Source organism: Eschscholzia californica, unplaced genomic scaffold, assembly GCF_041429995.1.
Source record: "Eschscholzia californica isolate CP2 unplaced genomic scaffold, dmEscCali1.0.p SCAF_3, whole genome shotgun sequence".
Taxonomy (NCBI): Eukaryota; Viridiplantae; Streptophyta; class Magnoliopsida; order Ranunculales; family Papaveraceae; genus Eschscholzia; species Eschscholzia californica.
Genome location: NW_028238420.1, coordinates 65,818,041 through 65,834,331, shown reverse-complemented (window position 1 = coordinate 65,834,331; position 16,291 = coordinate 65,818,041). Strand labels below are relative to the sequence as shown.

At 36.5% G+C, this 16,291-nt stretch overlaps 2 protein-coding genes across 2 annotated transcripts; one reads left to right on the top strand and one right to left on the bottom strand.

Moving 5' to 3' along the window:
- The first annotated feature begins 1,112 nt into the window (after positions 1-1,112).
- LOC147553514 (Pollen Ole e 1 allergen and extensin family protein) lies at positions 1,113-3,354 on the top strand. The gene is made up of 2 exons (XM_086665922.1): positions 1,113-2,264; positions 2,490-3,354. The coding sequence occupies exons 1-2, from the start codon at positions 2,081-2,083 to the stop codon at positions 3,170-3,172; spliced, it is 867 nt and encodes a 288-aa protein (XP_086522048.1). The 5' UTR covers positions 1,113-2,080; the 3' UTR covers positions 3,173-3,354.
- A 592-nt stretch (positions 3,355-3,946) lies between these two features.
- Positions 3,947-12,112, bottom strand: LOC147553513 (protein MICRORCHIDIA 4-like). Its single transcript, XM_086665921.1, has 21 exons — positions 11,364-12,112; positions 10,123-10,197; positions 9,983-10,017; positions 9,819-9,897; positions 9,200-9,292; positions 9,000-9,084; positions 8,239-8,314; positions 7,777-7,905; positions 7,207-7,305; positions 6,942-7,043; positions 6,491-6,652; positions 6,300-6,395; positions 6,162-6,213; positions 5,956-6,067; positions 5,809-5,879; positions 5,376-5,725; positions 5,039-5,127; positions 4,793-4,948; positions 4,627-4,702; positions 4,377-4,499; positions 3,947-4,263 (listed from the first exon to the last, which is right to left on the bottom strand). The coding sequence occupies exons 1-21, from the start codon at positions 11,806-11,808 to the stop codon at positions 4,189-4,191; spliced, it is 2,580 nt and encodes an 859-aa protein (XP_086522047.1). The 5' UTR covers positions 11,809-12,112; the 3' UTR covers positions 3,947-4,188.
- Positions 12,113-16,291: the final 4,179 nt, after the last annotated feature.

Genomic DNA, 16,291 nt, shown 5'->3' with positions numbered 1-16,291 from the left:
CTCAGAATTTAAATTATGATTGGTACAATTACACGTATCTAGCTATCGGCCGAATCCTTTATAACCTGTATGGTGCAACACTACAACCTAATATATCAGTTCGTGTCACCATCTCCACTGGTAGCATCGGCTGATGATAGCTATCCGCTAGAGGTAATCCTAACCCCTTTTTTTTCAATTATAGAGAGCGAATATGGAGAGAGACGAGCGAGGAAGCAACCGTGCTTAGGGGTGAAACCAGTCCAAGTAGACCGGTTTTTTTAATTGTGAAAAACGACCAATAGCCCATACAGAATAAAACAGACAACCCATCCGACCTTTCGATCAGGATTTTCGATCTAAACCTAATTTAAATTTTATTTAACCAAATATTAACAATTAAAAGATTATTTTCAAACTACTATTGATGGGATGAGTTTCAGTTTCTTTTTCTTACTTTAGTATTCGCTTCACCTTCACTTAGGAACATGGATTTGACCTCGCTCTATTAGTGCGTAAGAGATCAAATGAATATGATCCAAAAACTGTAGCTATTTGTGCTAATATCTCCATCACTGAATAGTGTTTCGAAACAAGGATGAGAACAAGAAGAATGAATTTCAATAACAAATAGTATCTAACTTGAATGATTAATTATTCAAAATTAAAAGAACTTCAATGGAAATGACTTGAAAAGTTTAAGCATTTTAGTTGGCCAAAATATATTCTTTTTCTTCCAGACCATTGTTTCAGGTCCGCCCACTCGACGAAGCAGAAAACCTTCAAAATTATACATAGTTTTGTTAAGATCTTTATCACAACGAGACTTACCCACACAGATTCAAAGTTGATTTGCATATAATACTTGACTATCCGTTAATATTTTAACATTTATTGAATGGATAATATATATACATATCTAACATTTATCCAGGCCCCTTTAGGGGCTCACGTGCTTGTAAAAAATGGGACTAAAGTGAACCTAAAGACCAATTCAATCAGAAAAGAACCCACAATCCAACCAAGATTTTTTTTGTCAGACAATTTTTTTTCCGTCTAATTTGACTTTTAAGGTCTTTTGATTTTCGCAGTCTTTAGTTTCACCCCTACTAGTCGTGCTAGGATATTTTCCTCTTTTATTGTTTTTCTTAGTTTTCTTGTTGATGGAGATGTAACTATAGTTTATGTATTTCTTCGTTTTCTTCTTGATGGAGATGTAACCATAGTTTCTTTCTTCGGTTGCTTCTTGATGGAGATGCAATCATAGTTTCTGTATCTCTTTGTTTGCTTCTTGATGGAGATGTAACCATAGTTTCGTTGATGATGATGTGCAAGAGAGGTAGTTGCCCAGGGAGGTTATTGTCAGAGAGAGGCCTCTCAAAGGATTTCCCGATGCTAGGCACGAGGCGACTGAGTTGATGATGATGTGCGAGAGAGCCAGAGAGGTAGTTGCCCAGGGAGGTGATTGTTAGAGAGGCCTCTCAAAGGATTTCCCGGTGCAAGGCACGAGAGGGCTGAGTAAACACTTATGATGGCGGGGCCAAGGAATGGAACAGGATGGTCGAGCAAACACACGGGACTGGACAGGCGCCGACCTTAAGGAGGTGTCTAAACATTAACAATTGTCTTTTAGCAAAACTGAGTCAGCATGTTATCCTCTAAGGCTCTAAGTGTAGCATATTCGAGGTAAATAAACCTGTATGAATTGTGGTGCTAACAACTACCAAGACCAATCCATCTCTTTCTCTCTCACTAAGTCACTAGGAACTCACAAAACCTCCTAATCAACTCCTTCCACCCGTGAAACTCTCTCTCTCTCTCTCTCTCTCTCTCTCTCTATTACATAATCTGCCAAACCATTTCTTCACATGCATTTGTTTCTAGCGAACAGTACTAGTTAAAGAAAAGACTAGCTTGTTTTTTATTCCAGTCTTGCCTCTTCATTAACATACCACACTCACGGGCATGCCAAAAATAAAGCTTTATATACCCACACATTCTCACCTCTCATCAACTACTACTACTACTACTACTACTACTACCACTAATAATCATATCAATTCAATAAAGCTTTCTTCACAACCTTTGTTTTTAATCTACCATGGATTCAAGCTTTCTCTCACTACTTCTACTTGCTTCTCTGTTCACTCATTCACTATGCATGGAAGTCGACTTGAAACACGAAAACAAGCCCACCACCTCTAATAAGATCACTGTCATGGGTGTTGTATACTGTGATATCTGCTCTAATAATGTCTTCTCCAAACAAAGTTACTTCCTACCAGGTAAAAACTAAAAACACCCAAAGAATCATCACAACTTGTAGGAAAAACTTTGTGACGCAGTTTGGTGCAATTTCTTATTGCTAACGTTTTGTTTTCAATTTAAAGGGTCCAAATGGATGTAAAACACGAAAGGAATGATATAACATGAGGTTTTAGTTTCATAGTTTTCTTACAGATTATTTCTTTTTCGTAGTTGAGTTTGACGGATTTCGATTTATTCAACAGGTGCGAAAGTTCATATTGAGTGCAAATTAAGAGCAACGACACCAAGAGCAACAAAAGAAATTATCTACTCGGTTAACAGAACTACAGATAAATATGGAGTTTATAAGTTGGAAGTACCTTCTACTGATGGAGTTAGATGTGCGCAAGGTCTAGCAATGGAGTCGTTCTGTGAAGCAAGCTTGATCGGGAGTTCATCTTCTTCATGTAGTGTTCCTGGGTTGAAGACAACAATTGAGGGTATAACAGTAAAATCGAAGAACGCAAATATCTGCATTTATAGTTTAAATGCATTGAGTTATAAACCAATAAAGAGGTACATTACTTTGTGTGGCAAACATAAAGAAGGGATTGCAAATTCTTATAACTCGTCGAAGTTCTTTTACCCTTTCTTTCCACCATTTGGATTTCCATTTCCATTTCCGTTTCCTCCAATGCCTTCATTTCCATTACCACCACTTCCTTCATTACCGTTTCCTCTGCCACCTTTTCCGTCATTTCCTTTCCCTCCATTGCCATTTACAAGGCCGCCGCCATCACTACCTTTCCCTTTTCCACCTCTCCCGCCAACTTCATCTCTATTTTCTCCTTCCCCTCCTCCACCTTTCAATCTTAGGGACCCTAGAACTTGGGTTCCGTTCATCCCACCATCTCCTCCTGCCCAAACTCATAACCAGCAACCATGAATCATGTCACCTTTTTCTTTTTACTTCTCCATTATCTCAACCCTTAGCTAGCCTTTTATGGTTGTAGAAGTTTCAGTTATCATGTAATTATGCAATACAATTATTTAGTTGAGAAACTATATTATCATTATGTTTCTCTAGAAAGACTAGGTAATTTTAATGAAGATTTAGTATTTGTTTTTATTGTCTTGGAATTTGATTATTTCACATATTCTAGAACCCAACTTGATAAGTCAATATATGAGAAGAAAACCTCGTGTTCATGTTAATAGAAATAACTTTTCTCCGATCATATCAAAACACAAGTCCATATTCGCAAATAGGATTAGACAACTTGATAAGTCAACACAAGTCCATATTCGCAAGAAAATTAAACATTACTATATTCGCTGATCTCAAAACTAGCCCATTTCTCCGTACATATCAAAACACAAGTCCGACCAGACATGAATATAAAGAGTAAGAAGCTAAAATATAGGATTAGACATAGAACCTCGGCAGCATTAATCTGATAGAAGGTGAAGTTTTTCTTCTCGACTGAAAGTGCCAATGGTCGGAGAGGAGGCACTACGTGAACGCCAAGATGTTCCATAAGCAGAAGATGGTAACGCCATGAGAGCCCCAAACTGGAAACAGATACATGAAATAGGAGACAAATTGTCGAAGGAAGAATCTCAACTGTGTTTACACACATTTGAAGCACGAAAAATGGAGACACAGATGAGATTCTATTGCAATGCACAATTGAAGTAAAATAACAAAGAAAGGTACACATTGGCAAATCTTGAAATTGAATTAGATAAAGGAAACAAATACAAGGTAAAACAAAGGATAATGTTGTTCCGAAATAAAATACAACATGAAGGCTAATATGTATAAACTAAATGCACAGGGTAAACGCTTCGATGAGAGTCGCTGTGGTATCCAAATATCCAGGTTTTGCCCTAGCAAAATCTCCGAGAATTGGTAGAAAACCTGCCATCGCATGCCGGAAGTAGTTCTCTCACTAGCTACCATTACCTTTTTGTGCTAGGAGACTTCTGTAGCAGAATAACTTTATCCAGCAACTCTTGTATGGTATTAGAAGCATCCTTCAAACGAGAAACAAGGGTTTCACAATAGAGGCTGAGAGAGTTAGCACCTGCCTATTGATGAAGATAGATGAAAATTAACAAGACAATAAAAAATGGATCTAACTTCTCACCTTCAATTTCTTCCTCAGATTTTCCTCTTCACGGTCTCTTCTACTCCTCTCTTCTGAAAATATATCGATCAATACTTCCTGTTCTTTGCTCATTTCATCGATCCTTCGCTCTGATTCTTCCAGCTGATTTGAACAGCAAACAAAAGATTTTTCAGAGCTCCCACCAATAAAGCAAACAGATTACAAATAGCCACAGCATTTTTGAGAAGGATCCATAATATACAATGTTCTAATAGAATTACAAACTTACGTTGGCTTTTAGAGAGATATATCTATCTCTCTCATACTGTAAATCATTCGCGGTTGTTTCCTCCATTTTCTTTAATCTTCAACATTAACAAGATTGCCATCAAGGTCAGAATCCTTTCATAAATTATAATCAAGCTAACAAAAAGCGCGAAAGACGTGTATTATACCTGTTCTTTAATTCAAGATTCTCCACTTGTAACTGGTTCAGTCTATCTGGATCGGAGTTGGTAGGATTGTGATCATTTAGTAGAGCCTCTAGTGCTTTAACCCTATCTCTTTCGTACTCTATATCGCGCAAAAATGACTGTTTCATTTTGTTTAATCTGAAATAGATAAAAATCAGACATTAAAGATAAAACACTGAAAGGTATGAAACAAATATACAATTTCTTAACTTACGAAATTGGTAGTACCTGTCTTTTAATTCAGAATTCTCCAATCTCAACTGTTGTTCATCAGATTTTTGAGAATTTCCATTTCCATTAAAAGTACTATTAGCTCCCTGACAATTAAAAACGCATATAGCGAACCAAAAAATATTAGATTTTCTTCGTGGCCCTTTTGCTAGAAACTGTTCAGTAAGAACTGCCACAAGACTTGAGTCGCTTGACAACCAAAGAACTCGCACCGAATAGTGGATAATTGAAATACAACAATATAAGTATATAACAACATGAAAAAGAGCTTCATATTAAACTTTAGCACCACTAAGGTCATCTCTACCAGTGGACCTTCACAATTTTAGATTACCTTTAGTTGTGATCGCGTATGAACTCGGTCAGTTGAAGCATTTGATACATGATATTGTTCCAAATCACTATCATTAGAGTCCTGAGAAAATTGCCCGTTTGGCTTTTGACCACTGCCACTTGGTCGTCTTCTTGGAGCAACAGCTGGAATTTCATTTCCGCTATCATCCTCTGCAATATATGACGTTGATTCTGGGGAACTTGATATATTTCGAAATTTGGGGCCAGTTTTCTTTTCATTCTTCCCCTTTCCATACCCATGTCCATTATCATGTTTCGGCTCCCAGCTACGGGATGCAGATATACTTGGATGTCGAGAAGATGACCGAGGAATGTACTCAGGTGAACTATCTGTATAATCAAGCTAAATCAGTGAGACTATGGGCAACAAATGCCGATACTATAGCTAAACACAGTAAAGTACAGTGATATACCTTCTACAGATGCATTTAAAATCTTCTTGTTGACACGAGGTGCATACCCAATTTTATGACACTTCGTGGACCTGGATTGAAAATATAGATGAAAAACTACCCTGTAGCTAGGAAACAAGAGATAAGATGAATATAAAAGAAACAAACCAGTATGTCTTTTGCATCTGGACTAGTTTTGCTTCAAGCCTTGCAAGCACAGTGGTACGCTCAAACCCTTGCTTATCATGTGCTGGTTCAACAAAATTAGCCTCCAATACACCTACAATAGATAGAGATAATCCACATTAAAAACTTATTTTCGCTAAGGCTTAAGCTAATCAATGTATTTCGAGTTGCAAAGACAAAACTAATACCTATAACTCCACGGCCATCACTTCCAGCAGCATTCCAAACTCTCCAAAACGGCTGACAATATGAGTTTAATTTAGTACATGCTTTGGGTTGTCATCCACATAAGAACTAATTGTTCATAAAATAAGATAAAGGGAAACCTTAATAAGCCGGTTCTTGTGATAAACATTGAAGCCCTGAACATCAATATGATCTTTAGCATCCTTGACAAACCCGAGTGTCACAACAGCATACATCTAATACCAAAACAAGCAACAGTCAAGGTCAAGAAGAAATAGCTTAAGAAATATTTCAGGGATATCAAAAATTTAATTATCATGGGAACTCTTACACTTGAATCCTTTGGAATCCCGTCTGCACCCGGTTGCGGCCTATAAGTAATCTCTTGCATTAACATCATATCATTCACGATATTGTGGTGAACAATATCTTTACCACGCAAAACCATTCGGAAGCAAGGTGGAAGTCTGAGATATAGTATAGATGCATAACTCTGTAACAATTTGAGAATAAAATTTAGGTAAGCATACCAGATGAATAAGGGATCCAAAATTTTGATTGCGATGAAAAGATGGATTTTCACGATTAAGAAATGGTTAACTTTCAGTACGCATATGAAGCAGGCATGTTTTATGAGAGTTTTCAGGTTTTGCATAAAATGTGCTTCGGCTATGGTTACCAAAAAGAAGGCATAGTTTCCGAAGGAACCAAAATAACTCGCTGAGATAATCACATATAACAAAAAAGTTCTACAAAAAACAAGTCTAAAATGGTCAAGATACCCTCAGTGAGTGCCGATATGTCAAGAAGTGTCTGGAGTTGGGGAACTGCTTTGCCATTTCTATCTTCTTCTCATCTCGGTTGACCCCTCTAATTTGAATGTCCTGTCAGTTCAGGCATTATTAACATTAAACATGTCGAGAGACTTACAGGATTACTGTTAGAGAATATATATTTCTTGATAGCACTAAGAAATAAAAGAGTAATACTTTAACATAAATAGATAATCTTCTGGCGCTATAGTGTATAATGACAATGAATACTTACGTGCCTATCTGAGTCAAAATCAAGCTCCAGTTTTCCTTCATCGTCCTCCCAGAGATTGTAAATGATTACACGTGTGCCTTGATCTCCCATCGTATTGAACTGCACAAATAACAAACAAATTAACTCATACCCAAAATGGGATCACCAAATCCTCCCTTCACAATTTTAAGGAGTTACAAAACACTACAAAATGAGGGAAAATTTGTAAACAATTGCAGAAAACTATCCCCCATCCGAGCCACTAATTGTGAAGGACTGGCACATTTGCTTTATACATCAATTGGGGAACCTTAATAGACATTTCAAAAATATAGTGATAAAGCCTTCTCGATTTTAAACAACTCATACATCTACATCCTCGTGTTCTGGTAGTCATGCACATACTTCACACCTCATGTTAACAACCACCAACAGCAAAAACAGCAAATAAACCCACCATAGATCTTCTATGAGAAACTTTTTGACACCAGGTACACCAGTATTTTTAGAATGCTTCAAATGAGGAAAGTGAAATAGCATTTCCTGCTGCCGTGATCAACTCATACTAACTGTTCAAATAGAAAGAATTACCTGCTGCAGAAGACCCGCTTCGCTTGAAAATGGTGACCATTGAACAATAGTTTCTACATTTCTTGTCCAGTCACTTGGAGATGAGCGCATTAATTTCTTCCAGTCTCGACTTTTTCTCTCGTAGTCAAGCTATAGTTTCAAACATAGGCAGCATTAGCAACAGGAAGAATATCAGAACACTTCATAGAAAAGATTAAAACCAACAAGAATAAACACCACTACTTGTTACTGAGTGGTTTGATTGTTCATACTTCATATGTCCCATCTTAGTCAAATATATGGCAAAGAGGGATAGAGCACCATACATCGTATATGTTAATATATACTTCAAGGTCTTTGTAATTATTCCTGTTATTTTGCGTCTTGTTTCTTAAATGTTTGACGTTTGTGTTAGGGGATAGGTAACACACGTAAGGGAAAAGAATCCATTGAAATACAATATTTGACAACATGTTTGCTTACCATGGGAACTACAATATCTTCTTTCCCTGTGCTCCTCAAAAATGTGTACGACAAGAGTCCAATACTTTGTGAGGGGCTAACATGCAGATACGAAAATGAAAGAAAATTACTAAAATATTATACAGATCATACGAAAACAACAAAAGCAAATAAACAGGCATAACTGTCAAAAATAAATCCTGAAAAACAGGAAGGCTTCGAGATATATAAGGCTTCGAGATATATAACAAAGAGAATGGATGTGGTGGGGCAGAAAAGTGATGGAAGAGGTATCACATAAGATTCGTAATTTGTTTTACCCAGGTAACACTCCCGTGTAACAAATTTATTTGTTCACTTTCCTTTTAAGAAAGTATTAAAGAATGCAACAGTCTCGCAGGCGATTCGCTGATGAGAATGCCTCAGGTGAAATTCTCCAACTTGGCTGAATCGCTTGGATGGTGTCACCATCAATACAATTGGCTGCATGGTTTTTTACGACATAGTAACTATTAAGTGGCTATAGCATTTCGCTGAGGAGAGGAAAGTCCTAACGAAAATGGTCATGGTTGGTGGCATGCTATGTAGTTGGACTCAGGAGTTACTCGACAACAATTGGCGTAATTCGTCCCCCACTAGGATAACTAGTCTGAGTTCCTCTAACATATAACCAAATATCCACTCTCCAACATGGATATTAGCAGCTATATGCTCAGAAAAGCTAACAGAATTACGGCAAAAGATATTTTGTCATCAAACCTCTAATCAAGCAAAATCCATACCTTTTTCCATCCTTACCACGACAGATTGAGAATACGAGAACATCTGCCCCAAGTCTCATAGTACTTGTCTTGAAACCATTCCCATCTGGACAAAAAAACATAAATGAGAATTATGTGTTTTTCTCAAATTTTCAGGTATTCAACTATCGTTGTTAGCTTTGAGGAGAAATATATTTCTTCTAGTAAGAAAGGTGACTTACATTGTCCAATAGTATTCGCCATTTTGCTTTTCGCCGAGTACCCAAGAGACATGCATTGTCGCATTTTATCTGGATCCATACCACCGCCATTATCTGGAAGAGAGAAACCATATGAGCATTTCTAAACATGAGGTGTAGACTTAGATTACAAAATATCATTCTTTTTTTTTGTAATTTTGGATTAAAATTTTGAAAGAAAAAGCTATAACAAGCATTGGACGAGAGGCTAGGTTACATGTTATGACATCCAAGCGTCCCAATTATGAACGGAGTCGTTTTACGCAATCTTTTTTGCAGCAATGAAATGAAATGGAACTCCTTTTACATCATCTTATACTATGGTGCTAAATCTATTTTCTTTTTTGAAGATTTTGTTGTTCCTTTCTTTCCAAATGTCCCAAACAATGGCTTATGGTACCATGTAATATATTAAATTAGTATTTCTTAAACTGCCATTTGAGGTTAGCCCTAAACCAAAAAGGTCCATCCAGTGTTGAGCACCGCTCACTTGTATGTCAGCATGCTCCTTAAAGCTTCTACTTTTGTATTCTTTGTCCTTTGGGACTGTTTTCACAATATACCAACTTTTCTCAAAAGAAATGGTTCATCCGAAAAATACCTTCAATCACCAACATCTTGCTTCCGTCTTTACTATTTATTAACATATCAATATTCACAAATGTAGCCCCGTTGCAGACCTGGCATGAATAGTTTATGTTAGGTAGATACCAAGTGATGCAAATGTTGTACGTATGTGCTCTAAGAAGAGATAGATGCAAATACCTCATCTAACGAGTTGTCCAAGAGTTCCGCGAAAGCTGCGGAAGAAGACAAAATGAAGTACAATAAAGCAAATTAAATCCAGAAAGATATAGTTCAAAATCAATATAGACTGTGCCTTTTGCGAAAAAAATGTCCCATACCTCCAAGAACCCACTTATGGCTAGTTGCGTTTGAATGTAGAAACTTAGGATGAACCCTAACGTGGTCCATGCCACCTGCAGATAGGAAAAAAAAAATAAGAACTGTTTCATCCGTCTTAGAAACTTGACAGCGAGAATATATACCAAGTGCAGCAGCACTTGATAAATGCTAGAATACACACTCTTCCTCAGAATCTCAAAGTGATCCCAGACCTTGAGATAACTTCATAATTACGGTTATCCGTGTATTTCAACACAACCGAGTTAAAAATATAGCGCAGCTTTACACCCTAGTCTCGGGAGAGTAAATTATGCCTACTAGTACAACACATTTCTAGACAACTATGTCAAAAGTGCAATCTCGAATCCAAAGTATTCTTCCCATCGAGGCTATTGTAACGCCCCAATCCTTAACCTAAAGCGACCCGCATTGAAATCCAAGATTAAGGACACTTGAACTGGAATCACGAGCAACACCAATCCTTTCACACCTCAATACTCAACCGCAAAACCCCTAAATGTAGAGCTCTATTTCTAGTCGGAGGTCCCTAATTTTGGATTTCAGTGGAGCTTGCTTGAGATTCGGGGCCGAGGTGTCCCTTACGAACTAATGGATATAAACAAATAGCATGCCCTTCCACAAAATGGGTCGGAATGCCTGTATGCCTAATGTATGTAGAGTGGGTGCTCTATGCAGCAATACAGTATGTCCCTGCATAACTTCTTGAAGTATTTCCCATACAATGGGTTCTTTTTCCCAAATTTTACTTTCAGCAACTCTTATGTTGGAAGCAAGGTGTTGTCTGATTAGATAATGAATTACAAATGTCTAGAAAAGCTCTATTGCTATTTCGCGAGGCAATCCGCATTGATGTAATGAAAGCGAATGGCCCACGACAATGACGGAATGCCCCAAATAATCGACCCCGATTACGAAGCATAGTCACACGAAATATGTACATCTATAAACGACTTGACAACGAAGAAGTAAAAAAACAAAGATGAGGTGCGTCTAATGAATGAAACAAAATAACCATTTTCCGCCACATTGTCACCAATTCATCATTACCAAAACAAAACAAAAGCTACCCATTCATGCACCTACAAATTGAGTATTAATAGAATCACAAACACACAGTGAAGCAAACAATTAAAATTGAGAAATTAAACATGCAAATGAAATAAAGTTAGCAAATCTGTGTAAAAAAAAAACTTTCAAAAAAAGAAAGTTCATGAGTTACCAGTCGAGAAAGAAGATGGATCATCACCGACAGGACAACCATCATAATCACCAGCCTTCCAAAACTGCTTATTACCACTACTACTACTTTGAACATCAATACGATTTCGAACAGGTTCAATTTGAGGTAAATCTGGCAAGACATCATCGTCCGGCGGTAAGGGGTCAAGAAATCCGAGAGGCAAAACGATTTTTAAATTACCAGCAAGTTTCTGCTTTTTGCATGAACTTCCATTTTCACCATTCGAAACCCTAGACCTCTTACCACCACCACCGTTTTCTTCATCATCAGAATCAACATCTTCTTCCTCAGAATCACTACTACTACTAGTGAGATCAATTACTTGAAGAGGTTTTGAATTTGAAGAGTTTTTTCCATCAAGTTGAGAAGTTAGAGAAGGAGTTTCTCTTAGTTCAAGATTTTCTTGTTTAACAACTGAATCCATTAGGTTTAGTTTTAGTTATTAGATGGTTAAAGAATTTAGAGAGAGAGAAAGTAGAGAGACAGAGAAGAAAGGAGGGGGGAGAGTAAATTGAAAGTGAAGGGAAACTAGGAAAGGTTAAAGAGATTCAATAGTTTATAGATCAAAGTACAGGAAACTGCACTTCTTTCAAGGGTTAATTCCAATTTGACCCCAATTTATGACTAATTGGAAATTTTAGCCCTCATATTTGTCTCACAGCCAAAATAGTCACCAAAACTTTATCTCCTAATTGACATTAGTGGTGAGATAATAACAAAAAAAAAAACCTCGAAAGGACGCAAATTTCCCTATAACTAGTTTTTACTCTTTGGGTTTCGGTTGAGAAGCTACTAATTGTGATTAACGCAAACGCATGTAAATCATGTTTTTTTTTTTGGAAGTCGACTACGATCTACGTATGTCGTTACATTTGGCACTTGATACATCATAGATGTGATAAGCTCGATAACCGCCCACTCAAACACTAACAGAACCGGGCCTATAGTCCAACAAGACATGGCCTAAAGCCTAACAACATTATTTACACCCTAATAATCTCAATTCAAATAACCAAAGATTCCACCTTCTCTCGGATTCGAACCTGGGACCTCCAGGGATTTCTGAAGTTTATGTCAACACCTTGGAACCACTTGGGCTACCAACTGTTGACATAAATCATGTTTTGGAGTTATAGTCCAAAGTAAGTGAAACTCTATCATATGGACTAATTTTTTTTATTAGAAAGAAGAAGAAACATAATAAAAAAAACCTGATGGTGTGTTTGGTTGCAGGATTTCTAAGTAGGATTCCTATCAAAAGTGAAATTTGGTAAGAATCATGAATCCTTGGTTTGTTTGGCTATCAAGAATCCTAAGACTCTTAAATACTAAGGATTCCTAATTCCAAAATTTGTATTGGACCAAAATCTCACCCTACCCCCTAAGATTTGTTAGGATTTTGGATTAATAAACCTGAATTTCAAACTTAAAATCAACAAAAGATTATTTTCCTTCTACAAAATAATTTTTTTTAAAATCATTATTTTTCTCAGAAATCATTATTTTTTTCAAAAATCACTATTTTTTTTCTAAAATCACTATTTTTGAAGAATAATGATTTTTGAAAAATAATTATTTTTTAGAAGAAACAATTATTTTTTGAAAAATAATGATTTTGATTTTTGAAAAAATAATGATTTTTGAAAAAAATAATAATGATTTTTGAAAAAAATAATAATGATTTTTGAAAAAAAATAATGATTTTTGAAAAAAATAATAATGATTTTTGAAAAAAAATAATGATTTTTGAACAAAATAATGATTTTTGAAAAAATAATGATTTTGAAAAAATAATAATTTTCGAAAAAATAATGATTTTGAAAAAAATAATTATTTTGTAGAAAGTAATAACTATTTTTGAAACTTTCGTGAAAAAATAAGTTTCATGGAATTTCAGTCACCGGAAAAAAATAGGTTTCATGTAATTTCAGTTACCTAGAGACAATATTTGGATGAGATTTTGTTTTTAGGATATTATTCATGAATTTGAAGGATATTATTTTAATTAGAATCTTATTTTGTAAGAATCTAAATATAATAGACAAACAAACCAAAGGTTTTAAACGAGGAATCAAGAATCCTATAATTCTTATTGGTTACCAAACAAACCAAAAGAAACCATTTGGATTCATGAATCCGTGGAATCATGAATCCCAAGGACTCATGAATTCGTGGAATCATGAATCCTACAACCAAACGCACCATTAAAGATATTACACATATAGAATTTACCTTAGAACCCACTTACGCGGTTGGAAAATGAAAGAGGTATCATCAATAATTTAGGCCGCGACTTTGGGGAATAAAGAAAATTTTCCGGGGAATAAAGTCTTTGGTCGGTCTATAGGACATATTTGTTTTGAGTCCAAAAATCGAATTTTCCTAGTTGTGCTCCCTATTCTTCCTCTGTCTTCTTGTCTTCATAAACATTATCATCATTAAAAAACCATATTCTTCTTCATCACTTTACTTTGATAATCTTTATAATCTCAACCCTAATCACAACACTCCACATCAAAATTTAAATCATCATAAACACCAAGAAGCCACCATGAAACAAGAACTTTTCTCTCTCTACTAAAATACCACCATTAATTGCACCAACATCAACAAACCCTAATTTTCTTTTATTACCTACCTATTTCTGTGTAGTATAGGAACACTTCTTCAATAACACCATTCCAATCTAACTTGAACCCAATGTCCATTAAGTGAGTGGTAGTGAAAATCATGGTCTTCAAATTGGGTTCTAATTTGTTACAGAGTCTTAGTTTCCCTTTTTATCAAATTCAACAAATTTCAACCTAGGTGTTAGAGAAGAAGATCAAAAATCACATACCTCACAGAAGAAAACACGGTTGGTTCTATTGCTTTGAAGAAGAATAAAAAATGAGTGTTAGATTCAGCAAGAGAGAGATAGGGCGAAATAGGTTGAGGAGGGAGAGAGGAAGAGAGATGAGAAGAAGATTAGGGGGCAAAAATCGAAAAACTCAATTTTTGGGTTGAAAACAAATATGCCCCTCAAATCTTGTTGACTAAATATTCCCCGGAGATTTTTTATTATGCCCTAAAGCCGTGGCCATAATTTAATAGTAAGTTTTAAGTAAGAGAGAAATATACTTTGACCCATTAGTTATCAGATATCCAAAAAAATTATTGTGGGAATTGCAACAAATAGGTTAAGCTTAATTTTGGCCAGCGCTTTGGGGAAAGCTAAATAGTTTCCGGAGTGTGAAGACTTGGTAAAAAATTGGTCAATTTTGTTTGACAATTTTATTTTGTAAATTGTGAGGGAAAAATAAAAAATCTCCACCTCACCTCATCATCTTCACCGGCGAAGGTCGCCGGCCGGTCAATTTTCCGGCCGTCGACCTTCAAACATTAAAAAAAAATATATATTTCTCTCTCCTCTCTCTCTCAAAAAAAAAGTTTTTTTTTATTTAAAGACCTAGATTTGGTCTAGGTCCGTTCTGTTTCTCACGAACAGAACAGACCTCACGAACAGACCTAGATCTGGTCTGTTCTTCCAGATCTAGGTCTTAAAACAAATTTTCTTTTTTTTTTAAGAGAGAGAGAGGAGAGAGAATTTTTATTTTTTAATGTTTGAAGGTAGCCGGCTGGAAAATTGACCGGCCGGCGACCTTCGTCGATGAAGATGATGAGGTGGCAGAGATAGAAGATGAGATGGAGGAGAGAGGTGAGGTGGAGAGTTTTTTATTTTTATTTTGAAACATATTCCCCATAAAATATGTTTCCCCGGAAAATTTTCAAAATTTTACATATTCCCTTTAAAATTTCACACCCCAGAAACTGTTTAGCTTTCCCCAAAGCGCTGGCCTTAATTTTCTATTATTAGTAGGGATCATATGTTGTCATGAGTCTAGGGTGTACACATATATATGCTGCTGCCAAGTTTCCAAGAAGGATGAGTTATGAAGTAGTTCTCATCCATATGCTCTAATTTTTATCCTATCTGCATGTGGGATGGACCATGTTCCAGTTCATCCCAAGTCTCAACATTCAAACGCAACTAGCCATAAGTGGGTTCTTGGAGGAGGCAAGGCCGTGTGGTGGGGGTGCCGGCAGGCGCCCGCACTGGGCCACTCACCACCAGGGGCCATTTCATCAAAGGTCTGATTTACTATATATATTAAGCGATATAAATCCCTACATGTAACTTGGATTAGCTCAGCTTGGTAAGCAAGTAAAGTTCTCAGCTGATGGCACCAGTAAGAAGATCAAAAACTCAAATATTTAGGATGAAAACTTCTTGAACAAAACAAGTTTATTTTCTTTGCTTACTCGTTAATGAGATTATAGAGCCTAAGAACCATGTGAAGAATGCAATTATAAACACTTCCTAAAACTACACCAACGATCCCGATAATAGCAATAGGAAGAAGATCCATCGGGTGGTAATTCAAGGTCACCTCACTAACATCAAACATAATAAGACCTCCTTTACCAAATAACCCACATTTTTAGGAGTTGCAATATTCCACGAATGCTCCACGCACAACCACCACAACTGCAGTGCTAAAAGAAGTTCTCCATAAAAAGAGCACTTCTCCACCTTGTAGCTACCTCTTCGAGGGCAAACAAGACACCACCAAGCGGTGATCGGAAAGCAGCACAGACACCAGAAGCTGCTCCACAAGTTATGAGATCTCTACTATCCCTATCGTTGTTGAAGTAACGCATTCATCGCCATTTGATTTGATGGTTGTGTGGTCCACCTTGGCCCAACAAGGATGCAAGATCCAATGTGAACTAATGGGCCTTCTTTTCCCAAATTCAATGAAAGTAAAAACTGTGACATGAAGCTAACATCTGACTCCTCTATAATTCACTTAGGGAGAAAAGTTCCCGTCAACCAACTTGAAGCGCCAAACTTCATATGTGTGCAG

What these genes read in the sequence shown, in the direction of transcription:
- LOC147553514 (XM_086665922.1), top strand. Translation starts at nt 2,081, where the DNA reads ATGGATTCAAGCTTTCTCTCACTACTTCTACTTGCTTCTCTGTTCACT. An exon ending in ACAAAGTTACTTCCTACCAG is followed by an intron (nt 2,265 to 2,489) that starts GTAAAAACTAAA and finishes TTTATTCAACAG; the next exon opens with GTGCGAAAGTTCATATTGAG.
- LOC147553513 (XM_086665921.1), bottom strand. Translation starts at nt 11,808, where the DNA reads ATGGATTCAGTTGTTAAACAAGAAAATCTTGAACTAAGAGAAACTCCT. An exon ending in CCATAAGTGGGTTCTTGGAG is followed by an intron (nt 10,018 to 10,122) that starts GTATGGGACATT and finishes CTTCTTCCGCAG; the next exon opens with CTTTCGCGGAACTCTTGGAC. An exon ending in CAGATGCAAAAGACATACTG is followed by an intron (nt 5,880 to 5,955) that starts GTTTGTTTCTTT and finishes TTTTCAATCCAG; the next exon opens with GTCCACGAAGTGTCATAAAA.